Source organism: Narcine bancroftii, chromosome 7 (assembly GCF_036971445.1).
Source record: "Narcine bancroftii isolate sNarBan1 chromosome 7, sNarBan1.hap1, whole genome shotgun sequence".
Lineage (NCBI taxonomy): Eukaryota > Metazoa > Chordata > Chondrichthyes > Torpediniformes > Narcinidae > Narcine > Narcine bancroftii.
Window position 1 is genome coordinate 83697913 of NC_091475.1, and position 26701 is coordinate 83724613.

The window sequence follows — 26701 nt, forward strand, 5'->3', positions numbered from 1 at the left end:
GGACTTTTGTATTTACAGAACATGGTTCAACGTCTTGTACATTCTCCAGAAGCTGTTACAGGCGGGCTGGGGTTCTTGTTAAACTTCAGCTGCTGACAAATACAGTGAGCTAGGCTGTGCTGGTTCTTGTGGAATTTTAAAATGGTGAAGCTGCAAAAGGTTGTTATTTGCACATGACAAACAGGCATTCTCTTGTTATACAAATATCCCAATTACAGTTAGAGCAAAAATGATTATGAATCTGTTTGATGTGCTAATTGACAAAATTAAATCCAGCCTGAAATCTTTCATCTTAGTTGCAATGAATGGTACCACATAATTTAGCCTAGCTTCATGTAAGCCAATTACATTTAGTGCCTCCATTCCCCTGCTGTATTCTGTGTTCAGTACTGTGGTTACAAAGCTCTCCTTCTAATGTCAAAATGATTATTTTTGGTGATATTCATTGAAACAGATTTTTATGAAGACTGGTTCTTTTTGTATTCATACCTCCTATTTTGTCTTAATGCCATATCCTGTAACATCTGAACCCCTTTGTGCTACATGTTTTTCCTTCTGCTGCTGTAAGGACTGTGATTCTCCTTTGATTGGTAATGGTAGAGTTTATTGTGCACTATTTATTGTACAGATACTTGATCCAGTTGACCAGATACTTGTAAGGGAAAAGCACAATAGTGAACAAATTGAATTAAATTAAAAGAGACAATAAAAACATAAGATAGATCATAAATATTTATAGAATTCCAAGTGCAAACAAAAAACTGATTTGAAATAGTGTAGACAGTCCAGGATTAGTGTGCCAAGGTGAGGTTCAAGAATCTGATGGCTACCGGAAAGAAGCTGTTCTTGATGAACCAAGAGATGCTGGTTTTCAGGTATCTGAACCTTTGACCTGAAGGTAGCAGTAGGCACTTTCAGGTGGCCAAAATACCCCGATGTGAACCCACCTATTGTACTCCAATGCAGCTGTTGGGTGCCCATCTGAAAGTGGAGAACCCGGCCAGGAGGAGCACTCACCTAACCTTCTTCCTGAAGGTATAATCTCTGACTCCAAGAATCCCCCGTTGCACCTGAAAGCAGGAGTAGGATGACGGCCACAGTCCAAAGGAGTAGGCGTTCGCTCGGACGCGGCTCTCCTTCAGCTGGCACGTTCAGTTGACAGAAAAGCGTCTTCTCTGCGGCCACCTGAACGTACCAGCTGCACTCCCCCAACCATGTCTGCCAGCGCATTATCTGCACCGGAGCACTTGAAAGCAGCTAGTGTGGCCAGGATGCCTCCCTGAGCAGCAAAAGGGGCTCAAGCAATGGATTTTGAGGTCCTACCACAGCAGCTCCCTGCTGTCATATGCCTTTGAACTGTAACTGAAAGTCTTTGATAAGCAAATAAAACATTTGAAAATTATTTAAAAAAAACCTAAAGCATGATGCATTTGTTTTAATAGACAAGAAGTTAATTAAAATAAAGAAAAATAGGAAAATCACATGGTTATTTCATCAATTCATATTAGTGATCTCATTAAACGAATGAGGCTGATCTCCTAATTCCAGCCAAGAAAGGCTTGAAGCCGAAGGAGTATCTGTAATATTCATGTGGCATTTTAGTTTTGCATGCTTTGGATTCTGTGCTAAGTCCAACAACGGAGCAGCAAGTTATGTGTGCCACACTTGATCTGCAGATTAATGTCTTACAGTGTCGAGGTTCATGAGTTCATTGATATGGATTCTTCACCAACCAGGCAGGAGGAAGGTACGTTCAGGCATTTTTGCATCTCATTTTAGAAGAGCCTTGATCTCTTATTGGAATTCTACACCAGCATTGAACACAAGAGAGAAAGTTTTTGGAAAGAACACATGTAGAGTAATTGGGAATTGCATTCAATTCTACATTCTGTTCCTTCTTATGTTATTGACTTGATCTTGATGGAGACAATATTTTTGAACTAGCTTTCTGGCCTGTTGATCAGTTGCTTCCATCAGTTCCTTGATGAAAGAAGATTTATTTCTCCCTTTAAGAAGTATCAATTTATTAAACAAAATCCATTTGCTGAATGAAAAGTACAATTAAAATCTGGATCTCAATTGCACTTTTCAAAAGATTTATTTCTTTCTTTCCCCAGTAAATTTCAATTTATTTTAGAGGCATGAAGTGGACCCTTAACAAAGTGGGTATACGGGAAGAAAAATCCGCTAATCATAGGCTTAGAAATTAACAGTTGATGTTGTGTCCATTTGCTGTCTTGCTGCATCATTGTGTGGTAATAGCAGCTGCAAAGTATCGGACCAATTTCCAGGATCATCAAAATAACGAATAAGATTACTGGGATCTCCCTTTCCTCTATTGGTGATATTTACTGGGAGCGTTGCTCAAATAGAGCTCAAAAAATTATAGAAGACCCTTTCCATCCATCACACAGAATCTTTGATCCACTTTGAATGAGGTACAGGAGCATCAAAATCAGCTTCTTCCTGCTGGTTGTGAGATCGATGAACAGTATCTTGCAACTGAGAACATCATACCAAATATTTGCGCGCGCGTGCACACACACAGACACACAGACACACACACACACACACATATTCATGCACAATGATCCGGAGAAACACTGTTTTGTAGTAGATGGTATATGTACAGTCAGCTGATTAAAAATACTTGAACCCGTACTTGAACTTGAAGGGGGTTCTATAATGGCAACACAATTTGATAACTAACAATGAGTGGTAGGATGCCAGTGTCCATGAAAGCCAACACTTTCTGACTTTTAGCAGAATGATAAATTGTGCCTGTCATCTTCCCAATTGGTGGCTCCCATGTAGCGTGTCAGGGAAACTTGGAGGTGCAAATCTATCGTATTTTTTCGTGAAGACCACCTTCATTCTTCTCATCCACTGGAGACCTGGCCTGTCCAGACTGCTACCACTCATATTCAGGTGGAGTGGCCCACAGAGCTGCTTGAGCTTTCCCTTGGCGGCTATCTGTCACTTCCACTGCTGGTCATGGCATCTATGGAGAGAGAGAGAAAAAGAGTTAAAATTTCAGGTCAAAGACCTGTCATCAGAACTTGGGAAAAAGGGAAAACAAGTTAGTTTTAGAGAGGGTGGGAAGGGCTTTAGAGGACAAAGCCATCTGGTTGAGAGGTTAACAAAGGCAATTAGAGAAAGGGAAATTGTTGCAGGTCAGTGCTGAAGGTAATGCTCAGCCAATGAGAGAGTGTCAGTGCAGAGAGATAATATTACCAGACAAATGTATGAAAGTGGTTAGCTCACTCTTGTGTACAATATGGCATTCATAAATCTGGTTAAAATGTTTCTTTAGTGTGCACATTATTTTTTTCTGCATTGAGGCCATAGTGAAGGGTGACAGTGAAAAGGGAAGTTTAAGGTCTGATTGTGAATTGGAGATGGGTTTGATACAATTTACTTGGATGAGATCTACTCTGACAGTCCAGGAAAGAAAATGCCCTTCCTCTTCCAACTCTTCTCATTCATTGCACATCGTCTAGGTTTTGCTTTTATTTATTCATTCATCTGATAATATGTATTGCTGAGTTGGCAAGCATTTATTACCAATCTCTAAATGTTGCTAAATAGAGTGATTTTTTTTTTTGGACATTTTTTAAGGAAAGTTGAGGATCAATTTCTGTGGTTTTGCAATAGACCAGACCAGACATGGATGCCAGCTTTCCATCTCATGAAGGGCACAAGCGAACCCACTGATTTATTGTAAACTGACAACCCAGTCGTTTCAAAATTACCATGACCGAGCCCAGGATTTTATTGCAGATTTATTTATTTCATTTCATTATTTTGTTTGTTTGATAACTCCATTTATGAATTTACAGATGGCCAGATGGAGTATAGGAAGGAGATAGAGAGTTTGGTGTCAGGACAGCAACCTCTCCCTCAATGTCAGCAAAATGAAGGAGCTGGTCATTAACTTCAGGAAACAGCATGGAGAGGGGCATATGCCTCCATCTGTATCAACTGTGCTGAGGTGGAGATGGAGAGCTTCAAGTTCTTAGGAGTGAGTATTTCCACCAACCTCTCCTGGACCAAATATGTTGATGCTGTCAAAGAAAGCACATTAATTACTATATTGTCTCAGAGCCTAAAGATGTTCACATGTTCCCAGTTCTCTTTTTCAATTTGTATAGATATTCCATTGATAGTATATTGTCCAGATGCATCACAGTTTAGTAAGGGAACTGTTTTACCTAAGACCCCATGAATCTGTAGTTATGAATGCAGCAAAAACAATCGCACAAACCACAATGGACTCCATTTTAACCTTGCCTGAGCTTGTCTGATCTCGGAAGCTAAGGAGGCACAGGACTGGTCAGTACATGGAGGGGAGACAATAATTGAACCTTTTTACTGACTCAGGAAAGCTGCCAATGTATAAAAGGATCCATCCCACCTCAGTTAGACTCTCTTCCTGTCTGTTCCGTCACGCAGAAGATGATGAATTTAACGACACAAAGCCAGTTTATTTCCCGCTGTTATTAGACTCTTGAATAGACCCCTCATTTGTATAATATGATGCCCCTGCACTGTTTAACTGCATTCTCCTTATACCCTGCACTTTATCCTCATTACACTATATCTTGCACTTTTTGACTTACCACACCACCAAATCATGCACTGATTTTTAATTATTACACTACTTTCTGCACTTAAATTCAGGTTGACTTGTCTAGATAGCATGCTAAACAAAGCTTTTCACTGTATCTTGGTACATGTGGGCATAAGCAATTCAATTTAATTCCTCAACTCTCAGCAGTGCATGTTCCCCAGATACCAGTCCAATGACTTAATTACTACACTACCAAATCAAACACAAATTAGTATCTCTGGTACAGATGTCATTTTGAAGTGCCTGGGGATTGGTAGCACCCAAAAAAACAGTGCTGCTACTGATCCCAACTACTTGCTTGGAGCCAAATCAGGGTGATGCAAGGTAAATTATTGCCAAGCTGACTGCTAGAGTTTGTATTAGAGCAATGAAGGAAGGTGTAGCCTTTTACCATTCAAACTGATTCAGAACTCATTTGAATACAGTTCAAAAATATAAGTCCTGTTTGCAATATTCTCATTTTGCTGATGGCATGTCATTGACATTACTGAAGAAATAGGAAGATTTGCAGAGCTATGTTGAGGGAATTAATAACTTGGTCTAAAAGCTTTTGGGTAAAAATTGCAGGTTATGCCTCATGCTGCTACCCAAAGATTATAAATGATGTGATTAAAATCTGTCAACAGTCCTTGCTTTATATTTATTGTGCGCTGTGGTACTTAAACAGGGGTCACCTTCCCAAATCTCTTTCAAGATTCTAACGTTCACATTAATAATGAACATGGAGATTTTACAGGGGGTGAAACAAAATAGACATCAGACACAGTGATTGTATTAGACTTTAAAGGGGCTTGTCTCAGAATATTTCTGGTATTGAATAGATCTCCTGCTTTCTTCATTGAACTCTTCTTCTTGTAGGGGAATTCTTTTGGGTTAACATTATTTTAGATTTCTGCAGGTTTACAGCTTCTATCATTGTCTGATTGGAGGTGATTCTGGACCAATGTAGAGTTAGGCTACCTTTGCTAAATGAATTATTGGTAGTAGTGAATTTGCATTTGCAGTAAATGGCTATTGTGAGGTTTTTCAGTTGGTTGTTTTTCCAGACTCTTTTGTGTAGTCTTCCAAAGGCGCTATTTGCCTTGGCGAGTCTGTTGTCTATCTCATTGTCGATCCTTGCATCTGATGAAATGGTGCAGCCGAGATAGGTAAACTGGTTGACCGTTTTGAGTTTTGTGTGCCCGATGGAGATGTGGGGGGGCTGGTAGTCATGGCTCCGAATCATGGGTCCTCTACCGGCACCACCTACGGCTCCTAGAACGCTTCCACCAGCGTTGTCTCCGCTCCATCCTCAACATCCATTGGAGCGCTCACACCCCTAACGTCGAGGTACTCGAGATGGCAGAGGTCGACAGCATCGAGTCCACGCTGCTGAAGATCCAGCTGCGCTGGATGGGTCACGTCTCCAGAATGGAGGACCATCGCCTTCCCAAGATCGTATTATATGGCGAGCTCTCCACTGGCCACCGTGACAGAGGTGCACCAAAGAAAAGGTACAAGGACTGCCTAAAGAAATCTCTTGGTGCCTGCCACATTGACCACCGCCAGTGGGCTGATAACGCCTCAAACCGTGCATCTTGGCGCCTCACAGTTTGGCGGGCAGCAGCCTCCTTTGAAGAAGACCGCAGAGCCCACCTCACTGACAAAAGGCAAAGGAGGAAAAACCCAACACCCAACCCCAACCAACCAATTTTCCCTTGCAACCGCTGCAATCGTGTCTGCCTGTCCCGCATCGGACTGGTCAGCCACAAACGAGCCTGCAGCTGACGTGGACTTTTTTACCCCCTCCATAAATCTTCGTCCGCGAAGCCAAGCCAAAGAAATGGCTATTATTATTTGGACCGATGATGTGATACGTTATGTATGTATGGCATCAGTGAGTGATGCACATAACCATATAACCATTTATGGTGTATCTTTTTCCATAACTACCTTGAAACTTATTATAATCGTTGTGTCCAAACCGTTGCTTTACAGACTTGTCTTTCCTCATTCCTTCCCTTTAGTTCTTTCAACATACTGACTTTAAAAAACTCTACGTGAATGCTCCACTACTCCAATCAGTTGTTTTTATGCCTGACTATAATTTGTCTACATATCTGTTCTTGTGATTCCTGCTGATTGTTGGGACACCTACACTGTAGCTCCATCAAATTGATTGCCCTGTAATGTGAAAGTAACACTTGTGTCTCCTTTTCATTGCACTGAGAAGGCTATTCAATCCATCATGTCTATGCTCTTGCCCATGGGTCAATTCCATTAAGAGTCATGATGCTGTAATCCACAGGAATAAACAAACTGATGGGGCAACTCAATGGGTCAGGCAGTATCTGTGAAAGCAAAGGGATAGTTGGCATTTCCATTTGACTTGGAACATTGACTGTTTCTTTGTCTCAATAGAGGCTGTCTGACCTGCGGTTCCTCGAGCATTTTACATTTTTTTTGTCCCATCCCCTCCCCTCCTATTTCCAGATACCCCTAAACATATTCTCTTCATCAGTCAGAGTATTGCGTATAGAAGTTGGGAGGTCATGTTGTTGTTGTTTATGACGTCGGAGAGGCTACATTTGAACTATTGTGTTCAATTTTGGTCATCGTGCCTTAGAAAAAAAGATGTTGTCAAACTGGAGAGTGTGGAGAGAAAAATTATAAGGATGTTGCCAGGACTGGCAACATCCTTGTAAATGTTGCAGGCCTGAGCTATTGGGAGAGGTGGAGCAGGCTTCATCCCTTATGGTGTAGAAAGATGAAGGGTGACGACGTAGAAAGGTACAAAATTATGAGTGGAATAGATCAGGTGAACACAGAGTCCCTTATTGAGAGTTGGTGAATTGAGATCCAGAAGACAAAAGTTTAAGTTGAGAGAAGAAAGATTTAGCAGGGACCTGAGGGGTTAACCTTTTTACTCAGAGGAGGGTGGGTGCATGGAACAAGCTGGTGGAGGGGGTGGTTGAGGTAGCCATTAATTCAATGTTTAAAAAACCATTTGGATAGGTACATATATTGGATGAGTTTAGAGCAGTGGTTTTCAAACTGCCCCCCCAAACTCACAATCCACTTTAAGTAATCCCTATGCCATCAGTGCTCTGTGATTAGTAAGGGATTGCTTAAGGTGGTATGTGAATGGGAAGGGAAGGTTGAGAATCACTGCTCAAGACCCGATTGTTACTGAAATATTTTGGTTGAGAAAAATGTCATTGGCCCATTTCCATTGGAGTTATGAAACCGTCCACATAACGAATCAGTGAGGTACGATTAAAACAGTGGTTTTCAAATGTTTTTCTTTTCACTCACATACCACCTTAAACAATCCCTTACTAATCATAGAACACATGGCATTGGGATTGCTTAAGGTGGAATGTGAGTTTTGGGGGGCATTTTGAAAATCACTGGTTTAGAGGGATATGGGCCAAATGTGGGCAAGTTTTGGTTGGCATGGGCAAGTTGGGCCAGAGAGCCTGTTTCCATGTTGTGCATTTCTATGACTCCATATGCCCATGAATTATAATTTTGTCATTAATTCAGCCTAGGGCAATTAACCTGCCAGAATGTATTTGGGATGTGTGAGGGAACTGGAACATCAGGAGAAAATCCACATCCATAGAAGGGATATTCAAATTCCACCACAACACCAAGACCAGGATCAAACCGGTGTCCTTGGGAGTGTGAAGCAGCAGCACTAACTGCTGCATCACTATGCTGGCTATTCACACTCATTAAAATAGAATGGATGCAACTGGCAACTGTGCTTTAATATCTTTCTTCACTTCTCCCGGCTGTGATTCTTTCTCCAGTACTCCAAACACCCGTAGAATAGACTACTCCCCTGACTCTGGCACACATTCAATGCACAGTGCAAGCTCGTTCCATCGCTGTCTGGAATGCATTCTCATTTCCTGCATGCCACAGAGTATCCTCCCTGCTCTTCCTTCTGATCCTCTTAAACATATACCACCTTGTCTGAGGTTATGATCATGCCGTTAACGTGTTTTGCAGATCTCAAGTGCATTGCCTTTGTGTGATGCAAAGTCCCACTTGCACAACCTGATTAATGCTGACTGAAATTGGAGACACTTCATTCAGATATGCAGCCTTTTTTTAGAAAGGCAATTATTTATTCTCTTCTGTTATGCTTATTTGTCAATGACTTCCTCCCTTGTTAATTGAATGTTAACTGAATACAGATTTCTCAGATGATTATGCAACCTTCTCTGAGTTGCTCCCCAGGGTTTGGAAGATGACTCAATGCCGCTTAAAAAAAACGATAGTTTTCAGTAGAGCCCATTAAAATTGACGATTGAGAAATATGGCAACGATAACTCAGAATCAGGGTTTGGCACAGCTGGGATATTGATAGATGCAAAAGGGGAGAGACTGGAGACTTATTTTGTGCCTACAGTTTAGAAGAATGAAGTATGATCTTATGGAAACCTATATGATCCTTGGGGACATAACAAGGTAGATGCTGAGATATTTTCACAAGTCTTGAATAAGGAATCATACTTATAAGAATAAGGGCTGTCATTTAAAACTGAGTCACGCAGAAACTTCCGTATCTAAGCAGCACCTTTTGCCTGTCAGTCTGTACACCTCCCCCTGCCCTTTTAATTCAGGTGCCTGAAACATCAATTGTATATTTTTACCTTTATGGATGCCGCAAGACCTGCTGAGTCCCCCAGCATTTCTGTGCTTTTATTTAGAAGCTTCATTTCGTAGACGATGATGAATCTCTGGAGCCCTTGACCTGTGGAGCCTGGAACATTGGAGGCCTTTAAAGAAGGAGCAGATCATTTTTTACAAATGTCAAGTAATTGAGGGATATGGGAAACTGGCTCGAAAGAAGGTGCCATTCACTATGTATTGTTCAGATGGCTGACTCCTCCCTTGGCTTCACCCTCACCTACCTGGTTTTCCTGCCTTACCACAGATTCACCTGAGGACTATTGTGCCTACCGGCCATTGATTGTAAGCTATTTAAAGCGTGTTTGTACTCCTGACGTCTCTTGAGTACAATCAGTCATGTTATAGAAGGGTGAGGCAGATCAGGGTGATTAGATTGAATGGGAGGATGAGGTTGAGGAGTTGAGTGACCTATTCCTATTTTATTTTCTTAGAAATGTAGAGCAGAGGAACAGGCCCCTTCGACCCATGATTTCTGTGTCTCTTAAATTCTACTATAGTATTTGCTTCCACTGCTACCCCCAGCTGCTCATTCCAGCCAACTGTTACACACTGTGTAAAAACATCTGCTCCGTGTATCTATTAAATGTTACCCCTCTCACCTTCAATGCATACCCTGTAGTGTTTGGCATTTTTACTCTGGGTAAAAGCATCTGACTGTCTACCCTTTATAGCTTCTGACAGGTCTCCTCTCAGCCTCTGTCACTCCAGAGAATGCAACTCAAGTTTGTTCAGCTCGAGGCAGGTCTTTTCTACCTCCTTTCCAAAGCCTCCATCAGAATTGAACATTATTTATTCTCAGTACATGTTTTTTTTTGTGTGGAAAGAAAATGAGGTCAAGGTAAAAAGCACACGTATTGTACAACAGTATTTTACAAGTGGCTTTGCCGAGAACTCCGTGAGGGGTGAAATATGTTTGAAATGTTGCAGTGTGGGACACGCAGGAGACAGAATCCACATAATTATCAGACATTTACTGTAGTAATAGTGACAAATATTTTGCGGGACACAAAGGAGAGCTATGTAGGTCCATGAACAAATATGGTCACACTTTTGCAGAAAAGTTCAGTCCAGTCTTTGATTTAAAATCTCATTCGAAACATGTCTCTTCAAATAGTGCAGCACTCCCTCAGTACTACACTGGAACTTTTGCCAATATTTCATATTTCGCACAACCTGGGAGGCCATTCAGTCTATTGACTCTATGCTAGCTCTCAGACCAATCCCTTTGCTGACATACCTTGTTGACGGGCTCGAGCCCGAAACAGTGGTTATGTTTCTTTATCTTTGCTATATAAAGTACACTGTTTGACCTGCTGAGTTTTTATTGTTCCCTTTTATTCTCCCTCCTCCACTTACATGAGAAGTAATTTACAGCAACCAACCTACCAGCACATATTTCAGATGTGGAAGGAAACTGGTACTCTTGGGAGAATCCCATACTATCACAGAGAGAGCAAATCTCTGGAATGGGATTTAACCTCACAGCCTCTGAGAGGAAAGATTTTAATGGGATAATTACACGTGTGCTCTCTAATGAAAATAACACTGCACCTCTATGTTATACTTATTAATAACAATTAACTCTCCCCATCATTATCAACGTTGATTATGTGTGTTGAATTGGTTTAGTATGGCACATACAGTACAATAACAAGGAAAAACACACTGAAATCCTGGAGGAACTCAGTCAGTCTTTTCAGCGTCTATAGGAGACGTTTTGGACTCTGAGCCCTTCTCCACGGAATAAGTAGAATGAGCCAGAAGCAGGAGATCAAGAAGTCTCAGAATTCAAACAATGGGGGAGGAATCCAGACCAACAAAAGGTATTAATTGGATATGATAAGGGGCAAGGTAAGAATTGTGAAAGGAGACAGGATGGTGAGACAGAAGGCCTTTTCAAAGTCTGCCTCCGCATGGAGGCCAGCTAAAAACCGAAAGAAAAGGTATTTCTTATCTTTTCATTGCAGGCCCAGAAAAGCCTGCTCCGAAGTCCCCTTTCAGTCTGCAGGTGGCTGGGGCATTTATTTGATGTTCAGGAGGGTAACTGCAGGTGCCATGACTCCATACATACACGCTGAGCAATGGCTGACTGAGTTACCCAAAATCCCCCAAGCAGCTGGAACCGCTCTGCATTTCCCAGAACAGTGCCAGCTATGTGGGGGATTATGAGTAGGGTAGACGGCCATTACTCTGCTGTGTATTGAGCCGCTGGTGCTAACGAGTGGCCCTGAAGGCTGAAGCAGCCCGATGAGGTGCTGGAGTGGCCAGTGGGGCTGTCATAGCCCACCCCTGATGGCCCCCGCTGGCCACCCCTGCCCTAAGGGGGTGATGGAGGGAGAGGGGTGAGTGAGTGGGAGAGGGAGAGGGAGAGGGAGAGGGAGAGGGAGAGGGAGAGGGAGAGGGAGAGGGAGAGGGAGAGGGAGAGGGAGAGGGAGAGGGAGAGAGAGAGATGGGTTGTGGGCTGACGTTGTCACCACGATGTCATCAGCCCACCCCTAGCCAGCTGTTTGCAGCGGCAGTACATTCATGATGCGTGGCAGTCACCACCTAGGAGAGGGATTGGAGTTGGCACCTTGGAGCTGGTTGGGGAACATTCATGAAGGTAAGTTTTCCGACGTAAGGGCAGATAATCTCTGCCTTTGGGTTTGCATTTTATTGCTTTATGAAAGGGCCTAGAGATAGAGAAAGGAAAGGAGGTAAAGGTTCCATTATTCTCATGTAATACTACATTTAGAATGTAATGCACATGAAATTCTTTAACTTTGTCGACCATAAGAAAGACAGAGAGTCGCCACTTTGTCAAGTGCCCCTCAGAAATGAGGCTCCAGCAAGGAACAAACTTGCGACTCCTGGATTACAAGACAAATGCTCTAATCACTGAGCTATTGTGACGGGGGAAGAAGATGGGGGGGGGGGGGGGGTGGGTTTAATGAAAGGCAGAGAAGTTGATATTAATACCGAAAAAAACACACAAATGTTGGAGAAACTCAGCAGGTCAAACAGTGCCTTTATGTAGCAATGGTGAAGATACATCATCAACGTTTTGGGCTTGAGCCCTTCATCAAGGTGTATCTTTATCTTTGCTACATAAAGGGACTGTTTGACCTGCTGAGTTTCTCCAGCATTTGTGTTTTGCTCCAACCTTTTGGTGTGCACAATCACAGCATCTGCAGACTTGTGTTTCACCCACATCAACAAGGAAGGTACTAACTTCATTACAGAGCTGCTTCAAACAAGCCTCAATCATCCCAAGAACATGAGAGTGAACTGCCTCAACAACTATCACCCAGCAACATTGACTGTGGTGAAATGCTTGGAGAGGCTGGTCATGGACAGAATTAACTCGTACTTAAGCAAAGTTCTGGACCCAAAGCAATTCACCTATTATCATAATCGCTCCACGGCAGACGCAATATGGCTGGCTCACTCAGCTCTGGATCACCTCGAAAACAGCAACTCATACATACGGCTGCTCTTCATAACCACCTTTCTTTTATTTTCAATATTTTTAATTGGGGAAAAGTACGGTACGGGAGCCTAAAGACAAGCACTCAGCGGCACAAGGACAGCTTCTTCCCCGCTGCCCTCAGATTCCTGAATAACCAATGAACCAAAGACACTGCCTGACTTTGACTTTTTGTGCATTTAAAAAAAAATTTTGTAAAGTGGCTGATACGAATGTTAATACTATTGTTGCTGAATAAATTGTGATTCTGAAATGTTGAGATGCAGAGTCTCAGACCAGGAACCATTTTCTTTGGCTTGGCTTCGCGGACAAAGATTTATGGAGGGGGTTTACAAGATAAAGGGATGGTCACTAAGTGAGTTGTTCCATCCCTCAGTGGTTCACACCTTTTTGCTCCCATAGACGACCTTAACTATTCCTTTACTTAACTCTTTTATTTAAAAAAAATTGCATACCACCATTCCTTCTTTCATTGTCTTTGCCATTGTGCCTGTCAGGTTATTCAAGTTTGTTTTGGTGCCAGCAATCAAAGATCAGACAGAGTTCCTGACACTTGATTCCTGCTGTGACGCATGTGAATGTTGAAGGAAGTAAAAGACGAGATGAGGGCAAATTTTGGTTCGGCTCCACAGTCATTGAGCTGATAGGTATTTTTATTTTGGGTCGGGCACCAGAAACTTGCCACTGTTTAATGAACTGCAGAGAGACTAATTGTCCTAAAGAAAGAGAGGAGGGAAAATTAGCGTTGAAGTTTCCTGTGGCTTGTTGTCGTCCTAAATTAATTCCAGAAGCCTCACCGTGAGTATGAAGCTAAGCTTTAGGGAACAACTGGACCTGAATTTTGTCCCTACAGCCTCCACAAGGATAAACATGATTGTCCCATTGCCTCCATCCCTATTGACTGTTGTCAAAGCAATGATTGAACCCCTTTCATAAATAATGGTCTCTGCTTCTAGAAATGAGAGTGTTACCCATTTTAGATGATCTGATTTAAAGTTTTGAATCTGGCAGTTACTGTCTTTATGATGTGGGCTGTGATTTTTTTTTGGAGGGAAGGGTTAATATATTAACGAATCTCGAAGCACCCAACCTCATTTACAGATGCTTTGGAAAAATGATGCAAGATTGAATTGAAATTAGTGCAAATTGAAGGCCAAAATCGTACAAGGAAACAATCTAAACGTAGCAATCAGAAAGTATTTGGGGATTTGTAGTCTACCAATTCATATTGAGGATTTATTTTATCTAATTGATTGCAATCATGGCATTTAATTGACACTTAAAAGCCAGCTGGAGAGGCACCCAGACAGGTAAGGTTAGGGATAAGGGTCAATCATGACAAATGGGATCAGCTGAGATGGATAATTTGGTGGTGTGGATGAGTTGGGCTTCAATGGCACATGGTGGTGACTCTCAATGATTGATAATTGATTTGCTGGAGCCAGATTTGAGTGGGCATGTGCACACATTGGATGTGGTTAATATTATTGTCTCCTTTATGCCTCCTCTCTCATGTCTTGGGTTTTGCACACCATGAAAACAGAAAGTTGACTGTCAAACCTGACCAAAGGAGTCCTTCAGGAAAGAAGTATGTGCAGTCCTGCACAGATCTATGGAGTGGAACAGTGTAGAAACTGGTGAGTTGATCCACTTGCCCTAAGGCATGGATCTGTGGTAGCCATTTCTCCAGATCTGCTCTGCTGGAGGTGAGAGTAGGACCTTGTCTTGTATCATAAATTTTCACTCACTACATAACCAATTTACAAAGTGCACTCCAGTTATTTACCCAAATCGTTCTGATTGTACCATACTCACAGCCTCTATCTCATTGATTCTTGAGGTGGGGTGTACGCTCCACCAGTGGGGGCGTGAGGCTTAAGAATATTTTCGTGAAGCATAGGAATATTTTCAGAAATAATTAAAGAGTTGGTTTGAAAATATAAACTTTTGTTGGTGTGAAAGATATATTTGGCAACACAATTGTGGTAACTACCAAGTAAAATCACTTTGTTCTTTTTAATTTCATAACGTGTTTTTGCTCTTATAATGTTTCTTTTATTTTAACTGTTCATATCCTTGGTTAACATTATAATTATTTTTTATGACCTGTCTTCTCATCTGTTCCAAACTATCTCATTGTTGAGATCATTTGAAACCCTTGTCGCCAATCACGTCTCTGTCCATACTCCTTTACTTTTTCGGTTCAGTAGTGAGTGAGACCTGTATCTATCTTTGTGCACTAGGTATGGGAGGGGTGGGAATCTGCCCCAGGTGTCAGCCTGAGGGGGATGCTAAAAATTGTGTGAGGGGGAAAAAAAAGGAACCCCAGAAAACTAAGCACAAGGTTAGCACAGTTTTGATGCACTCTGCAAGAAAAAATGTCAGAAACTGTGCTAGTGTTTCCTTTCTTTTTTCTTAGGGTCAGTATTTTTCCTTTGATTCGATCATTACTTTTATTACATTTTTTCAATTGTAAGACAGAATAAAATATTCATCTGTTTCAGGGAGCTCACGCCCTTGTATATTCAAAATGAGCAGACCAAGCAAGCAAAAGGTTTGTCAATATTCAGTGGAGTTGTTGAAGTTTGGGTTTATACCTGCTGTACATGATGAACGTGCACCTTTTTGCCTATTATGCCAACAGACTTTGACAAATGAATCAATTAGGCTGTCTTGAAGCTCATTTGAGGGTAAAATATCTTAACCATGTCAATTTGAAATTGGAATATTTTAAATTTCTGAAAGAGAAGTTTGAAAATAAATCAAAAATCACTTCATTATTTGCTGTGCAAACTACAGCTCTGAATCATACCCTTGAAGCTGGGTATGAAATTTTTCTGCTGATAGCAAAACGTGGGAAGGATGATACGATTGGGGAGGAACTGATTAAACCTGGAATGTCGTTGTTTCTCAAAACATTTCTGCAAAAGGATGACAAAGGTGTCTGAGCAATGCCTTTGAGTAATAGGACTGTCTGCAACAGAAGAGATGACATCGGTTAAGATGTTGAAAAACAGCTTATTGAGAAGTTGAAATCACAAAAGTTCTCAATACAACTGGATGAATCTGCCATACAGGATAGTGAGGCTCTGTTATTGGCATACGTGAGATATATTGATCAGGAAAAGTTTCAAGAGATGTTGTTTTATGAATCATTGGAAACAATCATGACTGCAGTTGATATCTACAGCAAGCTCAAAAATTATTTGGATGAAAATGAAATATCAAAGGGGAACATTGTATCTTGTGCTGCAGATGGTGCACCTGCTGTGATGAGTGAAAAAACAGGATGTTTAAAATTTATGAAGGATGAAAATCCAAACATGTTGGTTGTACATTGTATTATCCACCAAGAAAACGTAAGCCCCTTTCACACTTGTCAGTGATCCCAGAAATCGAATGCCGATCGGCCTTTAAAGTGGCAAGTGTGAAATCAAAATCTGCTCAACGCTGGTGTCAGATGACGTCATCTCACGCTGGGGATTGCTGGCCTCGAACCCAAGTACAATCCCCGGCATCTGCAGATGCCGGCGTTGAGATCAGGCAAGTGTGAAATGGGCAGTTGCATTGCAAGCACTTCCTATTAAAGGTAGAACGGACCAAACGCTGGCGATAAACCCTTGCAAGTGTGAAAGCGTTCAGTCTCCCAGTTAGGAGTGGTTTAGTATGAAAGGCCAAACCCCCATTCTTATCCCAGGACACTGAAGAGCCAATTTACTGGGATGCAAGTGTGAAAGGTGCTTCAGTTGCTAAGAAAGTTTCCCATGTTCTACATGAGATACTGCATTCTGTGATCGTGTGTCAATGCCATCAAAGCTAATGCAGAATGTAAACGTCTGTTTAAGCAATTTTATGTCACTAAAAATGCAGAACATGTGAGATTATTGCTTTACACTGAAGTAAGCTGGTTGTCAAAGGGAAACTGCTTCAAAAGGTTTATGGAACTGTTTGATCTCCTCTGAGTTTTTGAAGAACAAATCTGAAATGAAACTCTTGCTAAAAGCAGAAGGCAAAGCTTATGTGAGTTACTTGATTGACATTTTTGAGAAACTAAGTACATTGAACAAGTAACTCTGTTGCAAATATGATGCTCGTTGTTGCAAAAACAATTATTTGGATTCATGACACTTCTAGAATTATGCCAAAGGAATATTTTTGCAAGAAATTTCAGTCAATACTGTTGGTTGAATAAGTGTGAGGTAACTAATGCTACAAATGTCATTGGTGACCTTTTGAAAATGTGGTTACTGACTTCAATGATATATTTTGTTTTAATGGCAATGGATTTTCCCTCTTGGTTAACCCAACCATTGCTGGTGGACGAATCTGAAGTTCCAGTGCAATACCAAGAGGAGTTATCTGAGTTGCAGTATGATATATCTGTGAAAACTTTGTTCAAAGTGAAAGGAACCATGATGTTGCTGTCTAACGAGATCGAAAAGAAATACTCAAACTCGACTACTTTAGCAAGGGAACATTTTCCATCGTCTTATTTAGTAGAATGTGACTTCAGTGTTGTTAGTGATTTGCCACAAGCTAAGAGAAACCGACTGGAAATTATAAAATGTGGGGATTTAAGGTTGAAACTAACAAAATTAGTGTCTTGAATAGTGTCACTGAAGTGACGATAATTGTTGAATGTGTGTTTGAGATGGTTGACAGAATGAAGTAGTAGTTGAATTGAAATATGGCATATTCTCGACCTTAATTGCATTGAAATACACTTGCTGTAAATGATTTAATTAAAACTTCTTTTGAATATATAACCTTTTTTCCACTAATGGTGGGGCATTGTCATTCCTCCAAGCTGTGCTGTCCTAATTTACTAATGTATCTGTTCTGACATTATCTTTGGTCCAAATTCAGGAGCTTCCTTCAACAGCATTTTAGGAATACCTTTGCCAGGAGGTCAGCAGCTCTTCACCAAGCTGGTTCACCACCACCTTCCCAAGGTCTATTCAGGATAGGCAATTACTGTGATCTTTACCTGTGATATTCACCCCCTGTGGAATGAATAGCTTCAATGCAGGAAATGCAACTTTTGGATATATGGAGGAGACAACACCCAAAGGAGAAGGAATACTCATATTATCCGAGTAGACATAAAACATACTCAAGGATTGACCTGTTCCTGTTGTCAGCCCATATCCAAGGGAGAGTTAGGAAAACAGAATATAAAGCTAGATTGTTATCTGATCACTCACCCCTGTTATTAGCAATAGAACTGGAGGACATCCCACCAAGAACATAGAGATGGAGATTAAACTCCATGCTACTTAAAAGACAGGAATTTAGAGAATTTATTGAGCACCAAATTAAAATGTACATTGAAATAAATACGGAATCAGTGAAAGACAAATTTATATTATGAGATGCAATGAGATCCTTCATCAGAGGGCAGATAATAAGTTATGCATCTAAGATGAAAAAGGACTACAATTGGGAAATGGAACAGCTGGAAAATGAAATAGTAAGTACAGAAAAAGAACTAGCAACAAGGGAAGATACAACAAAAAGAAGAGAATTGGCAGACAAAAAAATAAAATACGAAACATTACAAATGTGGAGAAGAACATAATGAAAATAAAGCAGAAGTATTATGAGCTAGGAGAAAAAACGCACAAGATACTAGCCTGGCAGCTTAAAACAGAACAAGCTAAAAGATTGGTATTGGCATCAAGGAAAAAGGACAAATAAATTACATATAACCCAACAGAGATCAATGAAAACTTCAAGGAATTCTACGAGCAATTATACCGAACTGAGAACGAAGGGAAAGAAGACAAAACAGATGAATTTTTAGCTAAAATTCAACTACAGAAATTGCAAGAAGAGGAACAAAACAAATTGATAAAACAATTTGAAATAGAGGAAATACAGGATATATTAAAAAAAGCTACCGAACAATAAAATGCCTGGAGAGGACGGACTCCCAATAGAATTCTATAAAAAATGTAAAGAGTTATTAATTCCTCCCTTCCTGAAAGTAATGAACCAGATAGAAGAAACACAAAACTTGCCAGATACATGTAAAACAGCAATAATTACAGTAATACCAAAGATGGGTAAAGATCCACTAACACCAGCATCGTATAGACCAATATCTCTACTTAACTCGGATTATAAGATAATAGGAATGAATAGCTAAAATGGGGGAAAGAAATTGAGGTGTTACATTCAGCCTCTGACCTCTTGCACTGTGACCTTCTCTGTTAGTGAAGCAATTCATTGAACCAAATACAATTCTTCTGACCAATTGCTCTCACTAACCATCTGAGGCACTCACTCATGAAGCAATATTTATTGTTTTCTTTGTATAGGTGAAATACTTGTCCTGCAGATGTTTGTCTGTATGTGTGTTCTATCTAGTTGTGTGTCTGTGTGATTTGCACCATGGACAGGAGAACACTATTTTGTTGGGTTATACACACTGCTGAAGATCAAACTGTGCTGGGTAGATCACGTCTCCAGAATGGAGGACCATTGCCTTCCCAAGATCGTGTTATATGGCAAGCTCTCCACTGGCCACCGAGACAGAGGTACACCAAAGAAGAGGTACAAGGACTGCCTAAAGAAAGCTCTTGGTGCCTGCCACATTGACCACCGCCAGTGGGCTGATATTGCCTCAAAACGTGTATCTTGGCGCTTCACAGTTCGGCGGGCAGCAACCTCCTTTGAAGAAGACCGCAGAGCCCACCTCACTGACAAAAGACAAAGGAGGAAAAACCCAACACCCAACCCCAACCAACCAATTTTCCCCTGCAACCCCTGCAACCATGTCTGCCTGTCCCGCGTCGGACTTGTCAGCCACAAACGAACCTGCAGCTGACATGGATATTACCCCTCCATAAATCTTCGTCCACGAAGCAAAGCCAAAGAAATAACTTGTGCAATCCAATGATAATAGACTTGAATAGATTCTCAGCTGCTCGATTGTTGGATTCTGCAGTTATTGAATAAGGAGGTACCACTCTTAATGATTACGATATTTCTATCAATCATGATGTAGCCCTCCCCATCACTCAGGTTACCATTTCCATCATATTATAAGTTTTTAACTTGTGCTCTGAGAGCTCTCTGTTGCTAAGTGTTTCCTGCTAATGTGGCTCAGGGCTCTCTACATCAGAAATACGGTGTTAATCTGCACTTCTGCTGGTTTTGGTTCTCCTTAGACTCAGATGGCCTGTGCATTTTGCTGTTGCAAGTTTCTGTGCCATACAGCCAAGCAGTGAGGTGTCCCTGATTTTAACACATTGTCCTTTTGCTCATGTTGTGCACAACTCTGCTTGGATGCAGACTTCACCCAGCTGGTTATTTCCATTGCCTCTGCAACAGTCTTCAAAAGGGCAGCCAGGCTGCGGAGGCTTGTCAGTCAGGTTTGCCTCCTGCCTGTAGCCAGTGTCCAACTTCTGCAACACCTGGTTAGAACTGAGAGGTGCAAAGTAACTTACTCAACAAGTGGGGAAAAAAATAAGTAAATTTATTGTCATTTAATAAAAACAGTATCATATTATGCAAAATGACTTTTCTGTTGCAAGGTAGACAGATTTGCCTTTGGCAGAAATTGCCTGAAGTACATCTTATAGTCAGAGAACGAGATGCGAAAGAGAGGCCCCACCGAGACACCGAGTGTCCGTGGATTTGCCTCCAGTGCTCCTGCAGTTTCCGCAGCCACAAAGAGTCCAGTCCAAACCATCAGCAACCCGAGCTCCAGATCTGAACCTTCGGTATAATTAGGAGCCCTCAACACTCTCTTGCATCCCGGTTCTGATACCTGGTACCCCTTGAGCCAGGCTCCAACAGCCCGCAGCCTGGTGTGAGCCCTTGATCACGGTCTTCAGCAACCCACATCCTACGAGGGTTCCTCTCCTTGAGTAGCCAACAGCCAACTGCCCACGTGGGTCCTTCAGCCGCAGAACCCCCTCGCTGGTCCACTGCCCAGGTCACTATCCTTTGAGTTGTCTCCTCTGCTTTTCCTTCTCAGATTTGGGAGTGGGGTGTCTCCCCATTTTCTGGTGCCCTGCTCCAGTCTTCTGCTTCCTGGAATCTGCAACCCATCATGGCTGCTGCCGATCTTAGGTGCCACCATCTTGGGCACAGACCCTGCGGTCGCGGATGTTAAATAAAACTACTGTTGGCTCCTATAACAGGCTGTTTAAAGCCTGAACGTAGCCTATGGCAGTCAGACTGGGTAGTTGGATTCAACGGGAGCACTGTCCCCCCACTTCCAGCTCTCCGTAGTCCACACCAGGGGCAGCACTGCCATTATAGCCGCTCTGGCAGAGCCACCAAAAAGTATGTTCTTGCCAACTAAAATGCACCCTCCACTGAAATGCCCACTCGAAAGGTCTCCGGCATACCAACATGCATTGCATGCTCCCTCCTGACGGGGGTGGGTGGGGTGGTGAGAGTAAAATCCATGTCAGCAGTTAGTGAAGTCAACAGAGGACCTTCTGTGACTGAGACAGACACTCAGACTGACTCAGAGACTGATGGAATCCAGAACTGCTGGAGGAGTTCAGGAGCTTGAGTAGCATTTAAGCTGGGGAGGAGGGGGGTGGGGGGTGTGTGGTGATGTGGAAGGAGAATTCAAGACCACTTGTTGGCCTGCTGTTGGCTCATGACTCCTGCTTCTGGTCCAATCTGTTGAGTAAGACCTCACAGGGCCCCTCTATTTCACGAATGGGTTTTCAAAGATCAGAAGCTCGGAATGGAAGTGCAGTCAGAACTTGAGGGACAGGCCCCTTGAATACTCAAAGAGAAGCTGTAACCTTTCAAAGCTCTGTGGAAAAAGAGGACAAATTCCTGAAGGCTGCAGAAATTGCAGGCAACCATAGAATCTGTCACCCTCCATTACTGGGGAACAGTTAACCTGCTGCTTTGGCATATTGATTATTTTCCAGTAGAGAGGAGCGAGTTACTTTTGGTAAAGTATATATTCATGAATTCTTTAATTGAGTTTGCTAGTATCAAAGTCGCTTTCCAACATGTACCTTGCAAGGAGATGAGAATTCCTCCAGCATTTTTCAGTGATTTGAGTTCGTTTATTATCATCTGATTGTGTATATACAACGTGACGAAATAGTGTCTCCCTGGGCCATGGTGTGCACACAAAAACACACAGTACATAATGATCACTAAAAAAAATCAAAAAAATCTAAATGATATATAAATATTTGTGGTGAAAAGCATGGTTGCAGGATACTGTTCATCAATCTCACAGGAAGAGTCTATTTCCCAGCCCAGCAGTCCTGATTTTGATGCACCTGTACCTCTTCTTGATGGTAGTGGGTAAAATGCTGGATGGTTAGGTTCTTCTGTAATTCCTTGGACCTTATTTTGGCAACATTCCCAGAAAATGTCATAAACAGAGGAAAGGAAAACCCCATTTGTCTTTTCTGCTGTTTTAATGATCCTCTCTATAGACTTCCAGTCTGATCCTTTGCAGCAACCATACCCCACAGTGATGCAGGGAGACAGAACACTCTCACATGTTCTCCTGTAAAATGGGGTCAAAATGGGGGCTGGTTGCCTTGCCCTCCAATACTACGGAACAGTGAATTTGCTGCTTTGGCATATTGATTATGCCAGAAAAGATGGAAGAGAGTTACTTTGGGTAAAGTATATATAGTATTCATGAACATTTAACTAAGTTTGCTGCACCTTCCTGACTCATGAGATGTTGTGAATCCAGAGTTGGTTGTCCCTTGCATACATGCCAAGGAACTTTGTGTTCTCCACGTTGGAACAATTGATGTAGAGACTTTTGTCCTCCTGGATTCCCTAGTCTTCTTCTTTGACTTGTCCACATTGAGACTTGGGCTGTTCTCCCACCATTTTACAAGCCTTACAACTGCCTCTCTGCAATGAAACTGCTGATGAGGTCAACTACTGTGGTATCTTCTGCCAATATGATGATTCATTTAGAACGGAATCTGACAGTGCAGTTTTAAGTCACCAGTGTGAACAGTAGCAGGCTGAGCACACAGGCCTGAGCTGTGCCAGTGTTCAGCGTGATGGGGTTTGAGGTTCTGCTGCCAACCTGGACAGTCTGTGGTCTTTCCGTCAAGAAGTCCAGAATCCAGTTGCAGAGAGAGGTGTTCAGTCCCAGCGAGGATAGTTTATCCACTAGCCTGTCGAATACCGAGCTGGTCAATGAACAGCAGACTGGCACATGAGGCTTTGTTCTCTTGGTAGGTCAGGATGGAGTGGAAGGTCCAGGCTTTTGGATCATCTGTGAGCCGGTTTGGATGGTAGGAGAACGAGAATGGGTCCAATGGTGCTGGAATGTACGATTTGATGTATTCCATCACCAGCCGTTCAAAGCATTTCATGATTGTAGATATCAGTGCCACTGCTCGATAGTCATTTAGTCCAGTCATCGTCACACAAACTATTGTGTTGGAAAGTCATGAATCCATTGATAGCTGTGAACTTGAACCAAGCTTTTGTGCTCACTGCTGTAGGCCCCACACATTTTTCAGTTTGCTTTCTTCTTCAATGTGCAATCTGCAAATAATGAAAGCGACACTGCGGATTTTGTAATTGTGAGAGCATATTCTGATACTGCACCCGACTTGCCAAGTGAAGTTGTTCAGACTTGAGAGAACATTCCTGTCTATTATTCAAAATAAAAGTCTGCCTTGATTTGCAGCGCCTGCTTTGTTTAAAAGATCATGCAGTCACCTTTCAGCTCTCGCAGTTCCATGTTAGGCAAGGGAACGGTTAAACAGCCAAAGTGCAAACCATTCCAAGCTTGATTTTAAAAATAAGTTAAAAATATTTGGTACAAAGGCCAGACCTGTCAAAGTGATTTGTATTTTCTTTCATGCAGAGACTATAGACCAACTAGTCCGTGGATTTTATACCTTATTGCAGCAGACACAAAACAATAGTCTTGGGAGCATTAAGCGAAGTTTCTCTTACACTGAAAGAGAAAGACAAAACCTGCAGATTCTGGAATCTTGAGCAAACAAAGAATTGCTAGAGGAACTCAACAGGTTAGACAGCGACCATGGGTGGGACTGTTCGGCCAACGTTGACTAAACACTGTGGACGCTCTCTGATCAGTTGAGTTCCTTCAGCAATTCTTTTTGTTTTCTCTTGCACAAATTTTATTTTTAAAAAAAAAAGCAGACAAAGTGAGGGTCCAAATTTCTGGTTCTTTTTCATGCATCAACTTGGTCTATGAAGTCTTTATAAACATGAAAACTGCAGATAGCAAATGTTTTGAAGCTTCCTGAAATTTGACAGAACACTTGGTTTAATTCCTTTTAAGGTTTAATAAGTTTACTCCTTCTGGCCCAGAATAATGATCATCCCTCAACTGCATCAGAGGCACAAAGTTTGAAGTGAATAAAGATTTTCACAGAATCACAAATGAGGCTATTCCTCACATTGAATATATACTGAACTAGTTTTCCATGTGATCTCAACCAAGCTATTCCCACTATCTCATTTGCTCCCTGCAATCCTTTTACACAGGTTCTAATTCAAATCTACATGGAATCATATTATGCCATAGTCGTGGGCTGAAATAGGCCCTTCAGCCCATAACCTCCATGCAGACCATTGCTACTGATCCAATTTACTCATATGAGGTCCATTAGTCTTCTATGCTTTGTTGTGAGAGGGTTTGAAATCGTTTCACTCAGGTTAAATCCAATAAAAATCAGGTTTAGAACTGGGTTGGCTTGGGCTGCTTTTTCATGCTGTGGAGAGCAAACTTTGCAGTCTAGTGAATTGGTTGGTTTCAGAACACCATTGAACAGTATGAGGATAGAGAAGAGAGGCCACACCATCCCTTGATTTTGTGCAGTCTGGGATATGAATTAGTTGTTTACTGTTTGCAAAATTGTTCTCGCAATACTGGATTTTTATTTGTCCCAAATGCGTATCCAATAAAACATTGTTAGGACACGGGAGTTGGAGTGAAAGATTTCATACCATGTTCCAGCTGAGTCAGAGAATCCATGGATAATCAAACTCAAATATTACCAGTTTTTGAAGGATCCACTATCTAGAACTAACAATTTCAATGAAAGAAAGCAAGCGTATTCTGAATTTTAAACAACTTGCCTTACAGAAAAAATTGAGTTTTTCCCCAATATTTTCCTTCAAAATTACCTCTTAAAAGGAGCTGCAATTACAGATCAAAGTGGACGCTGATTGGCCCAGGGACATCTTAACAAGGTTGTTTCCATTTTTATCGACAAATCAAAAGCTCCATACTGTCTACTTCTGATGAGATTCTGAGTGATTGATGATGTGACTTCCAGCACCAGGGCTTTATATAGTGATTCTTGATCTGTACTTGCAGTTAAATTTTCACAAGTTGAGCCAAACAAAAGAACATAATTAATGCGGCACTATTTGATCAAGCGTGCTGTTAAATAGGTGAGAAGTAAATTGACTTGCGATAATGGATGTAATTTATGCAGATTAACACTTTCAAAATTTCCAAAGTTTGGGATCCACAGACACCCACGCTATAAGCAATTCCGTGGATTAACAAATCGCCTTCTAACGAGGTTGTGTATTTCTGTTCTCACCTGATTTTGTCTGAACTCAGTGCAAAAAAACAAAGTACAATATTTGTAAGGTCAATCAGGCTACTCAGTACAGGCTGGAGAATTCACAGGACTTTTGAAAGCAGTCCCTCTTTTTCTCTTGTACAGCACAACCCTCGGATTTGCCTCTCTAAGAGGGCAGAAGTCGTTTCAGTTCCAACTTTTGCTTGGGCAATCGGGTAAATACTGAGAAGAACGCATTGCAGTGCATTGGAGATAGGACAGGGTGTGGGACTAAGCAGCCACTGTGAGAAGCTGGAAATGGCTTGAGAAGGAAAGTGTAATAAAATTCTGTACTGGAATTGTGCAGTTTTGCATGGATGAACAGAAATTAGAAATAGTAGGTAAAAGGTTAGAAAGTCTTGAATCTTTAAGTAAGGGTTAAGTACAACCAATGTTGTATTATATCTGCCCACTAACTTAACCAGACTTTTGCCTACCAAATTATCCATATCCTTGTTAAGTGCGCAATGGCCTGGTTAAGTTAACGGGCAAGGATTTTGCAGAAGGTGTACTATGTTAAAAGTAAGATCATCCACTTGGGAAGAAAAATATAGTTAAATGGATTATAATTTAAATGGTGAAAATTTGAAGTATGCTGTTGTGCAGAGACCTGGGAGTGCTTTTGCATGAAATACAACATGTTTGTTTGCAGGTGCAACAGGTCATCAAGTGCGTGACAGGATTAAGCGGGCATTCCTTATTGAGGAACAGAAGATAGTGGTGAAGGTGTTGAAGGCATAAGCACAGAGCCAGAAGTCAAAGTGAATCAGATAATTTTGTATACACATGGAAGTAAACTAATTGGAACTTGGAAAAAAAAAAGAAGACAAATGGAATGTTGGCCTTCATTGCTTGTGGGATTGATTGAATTTAAGAGAAGGGAGGTTCTGCTCACATTCTACAGGTACTAGTGAGGCCACATCTGGAGTACTGTGTGCAATTCCAGTCTACTTACTTGTGAATGAATACACTGGCTTTGGAGGTGGTGCAGAGGAGGTTCACCAGCTTGATTTCAGAAATGTGGAAATTATCTTGAGAGGAGAGATTGAGTAGCCATTGGAATTTGGAAGGATTAGCTGATTCTGAGAGAAATATGTAAAATTAGGAAAGGAGTAGATAAGATGGAAGCAGGGAGATTTTTTTTCCACTGGCAGGTGGGATTAGAACTGTGGAACATAGCCTCAAGATTTGGGGGAGTAGATTAGAGAGAGAAGAGGAGGAATTGCTTCTTGCAGTGAGAAGCAAGTCTGTGAAATTCTCTGCTCAGTGAAACCATACAGGTTGCCTCATTGAAGACACAGATTATTAAATAATTGAGGGATTAAGGGTTATGGGGAACAGGGAGGTAAG

At 41.6% G+C, this 26701-nt stretch overlaps 1 protein-coding gene across 6 annotated transcripts in view; it reads left to right on the plus strand.

Annotated features, from left to right (window-relative positions):
* tbc1d4 (TBC1 domain family, member 4) overlaps nt 1-26701 on the plus strand; it is a 240678-nt gene that overhangs the window by 32870 nt on the left and 181107 nt on the right. The window contains exon 2 of one of the 6 annotated variants that reach the window (XM_069890560.1): nt 3840-4021. The exons of the other annotated variants lie outside the window; for them this stretch is intronic. Coding sequence (XP_069746661.1) covers nt 3998-4021 — 24 coding nt within the window. The 5' untranslated portion in view covers nt 3840-3997. The remainder of the gene's footprint in view (nt 1-3839; nt 4022-26701) is intronic. 6 annotated transcript variants of the gene reach the window in all.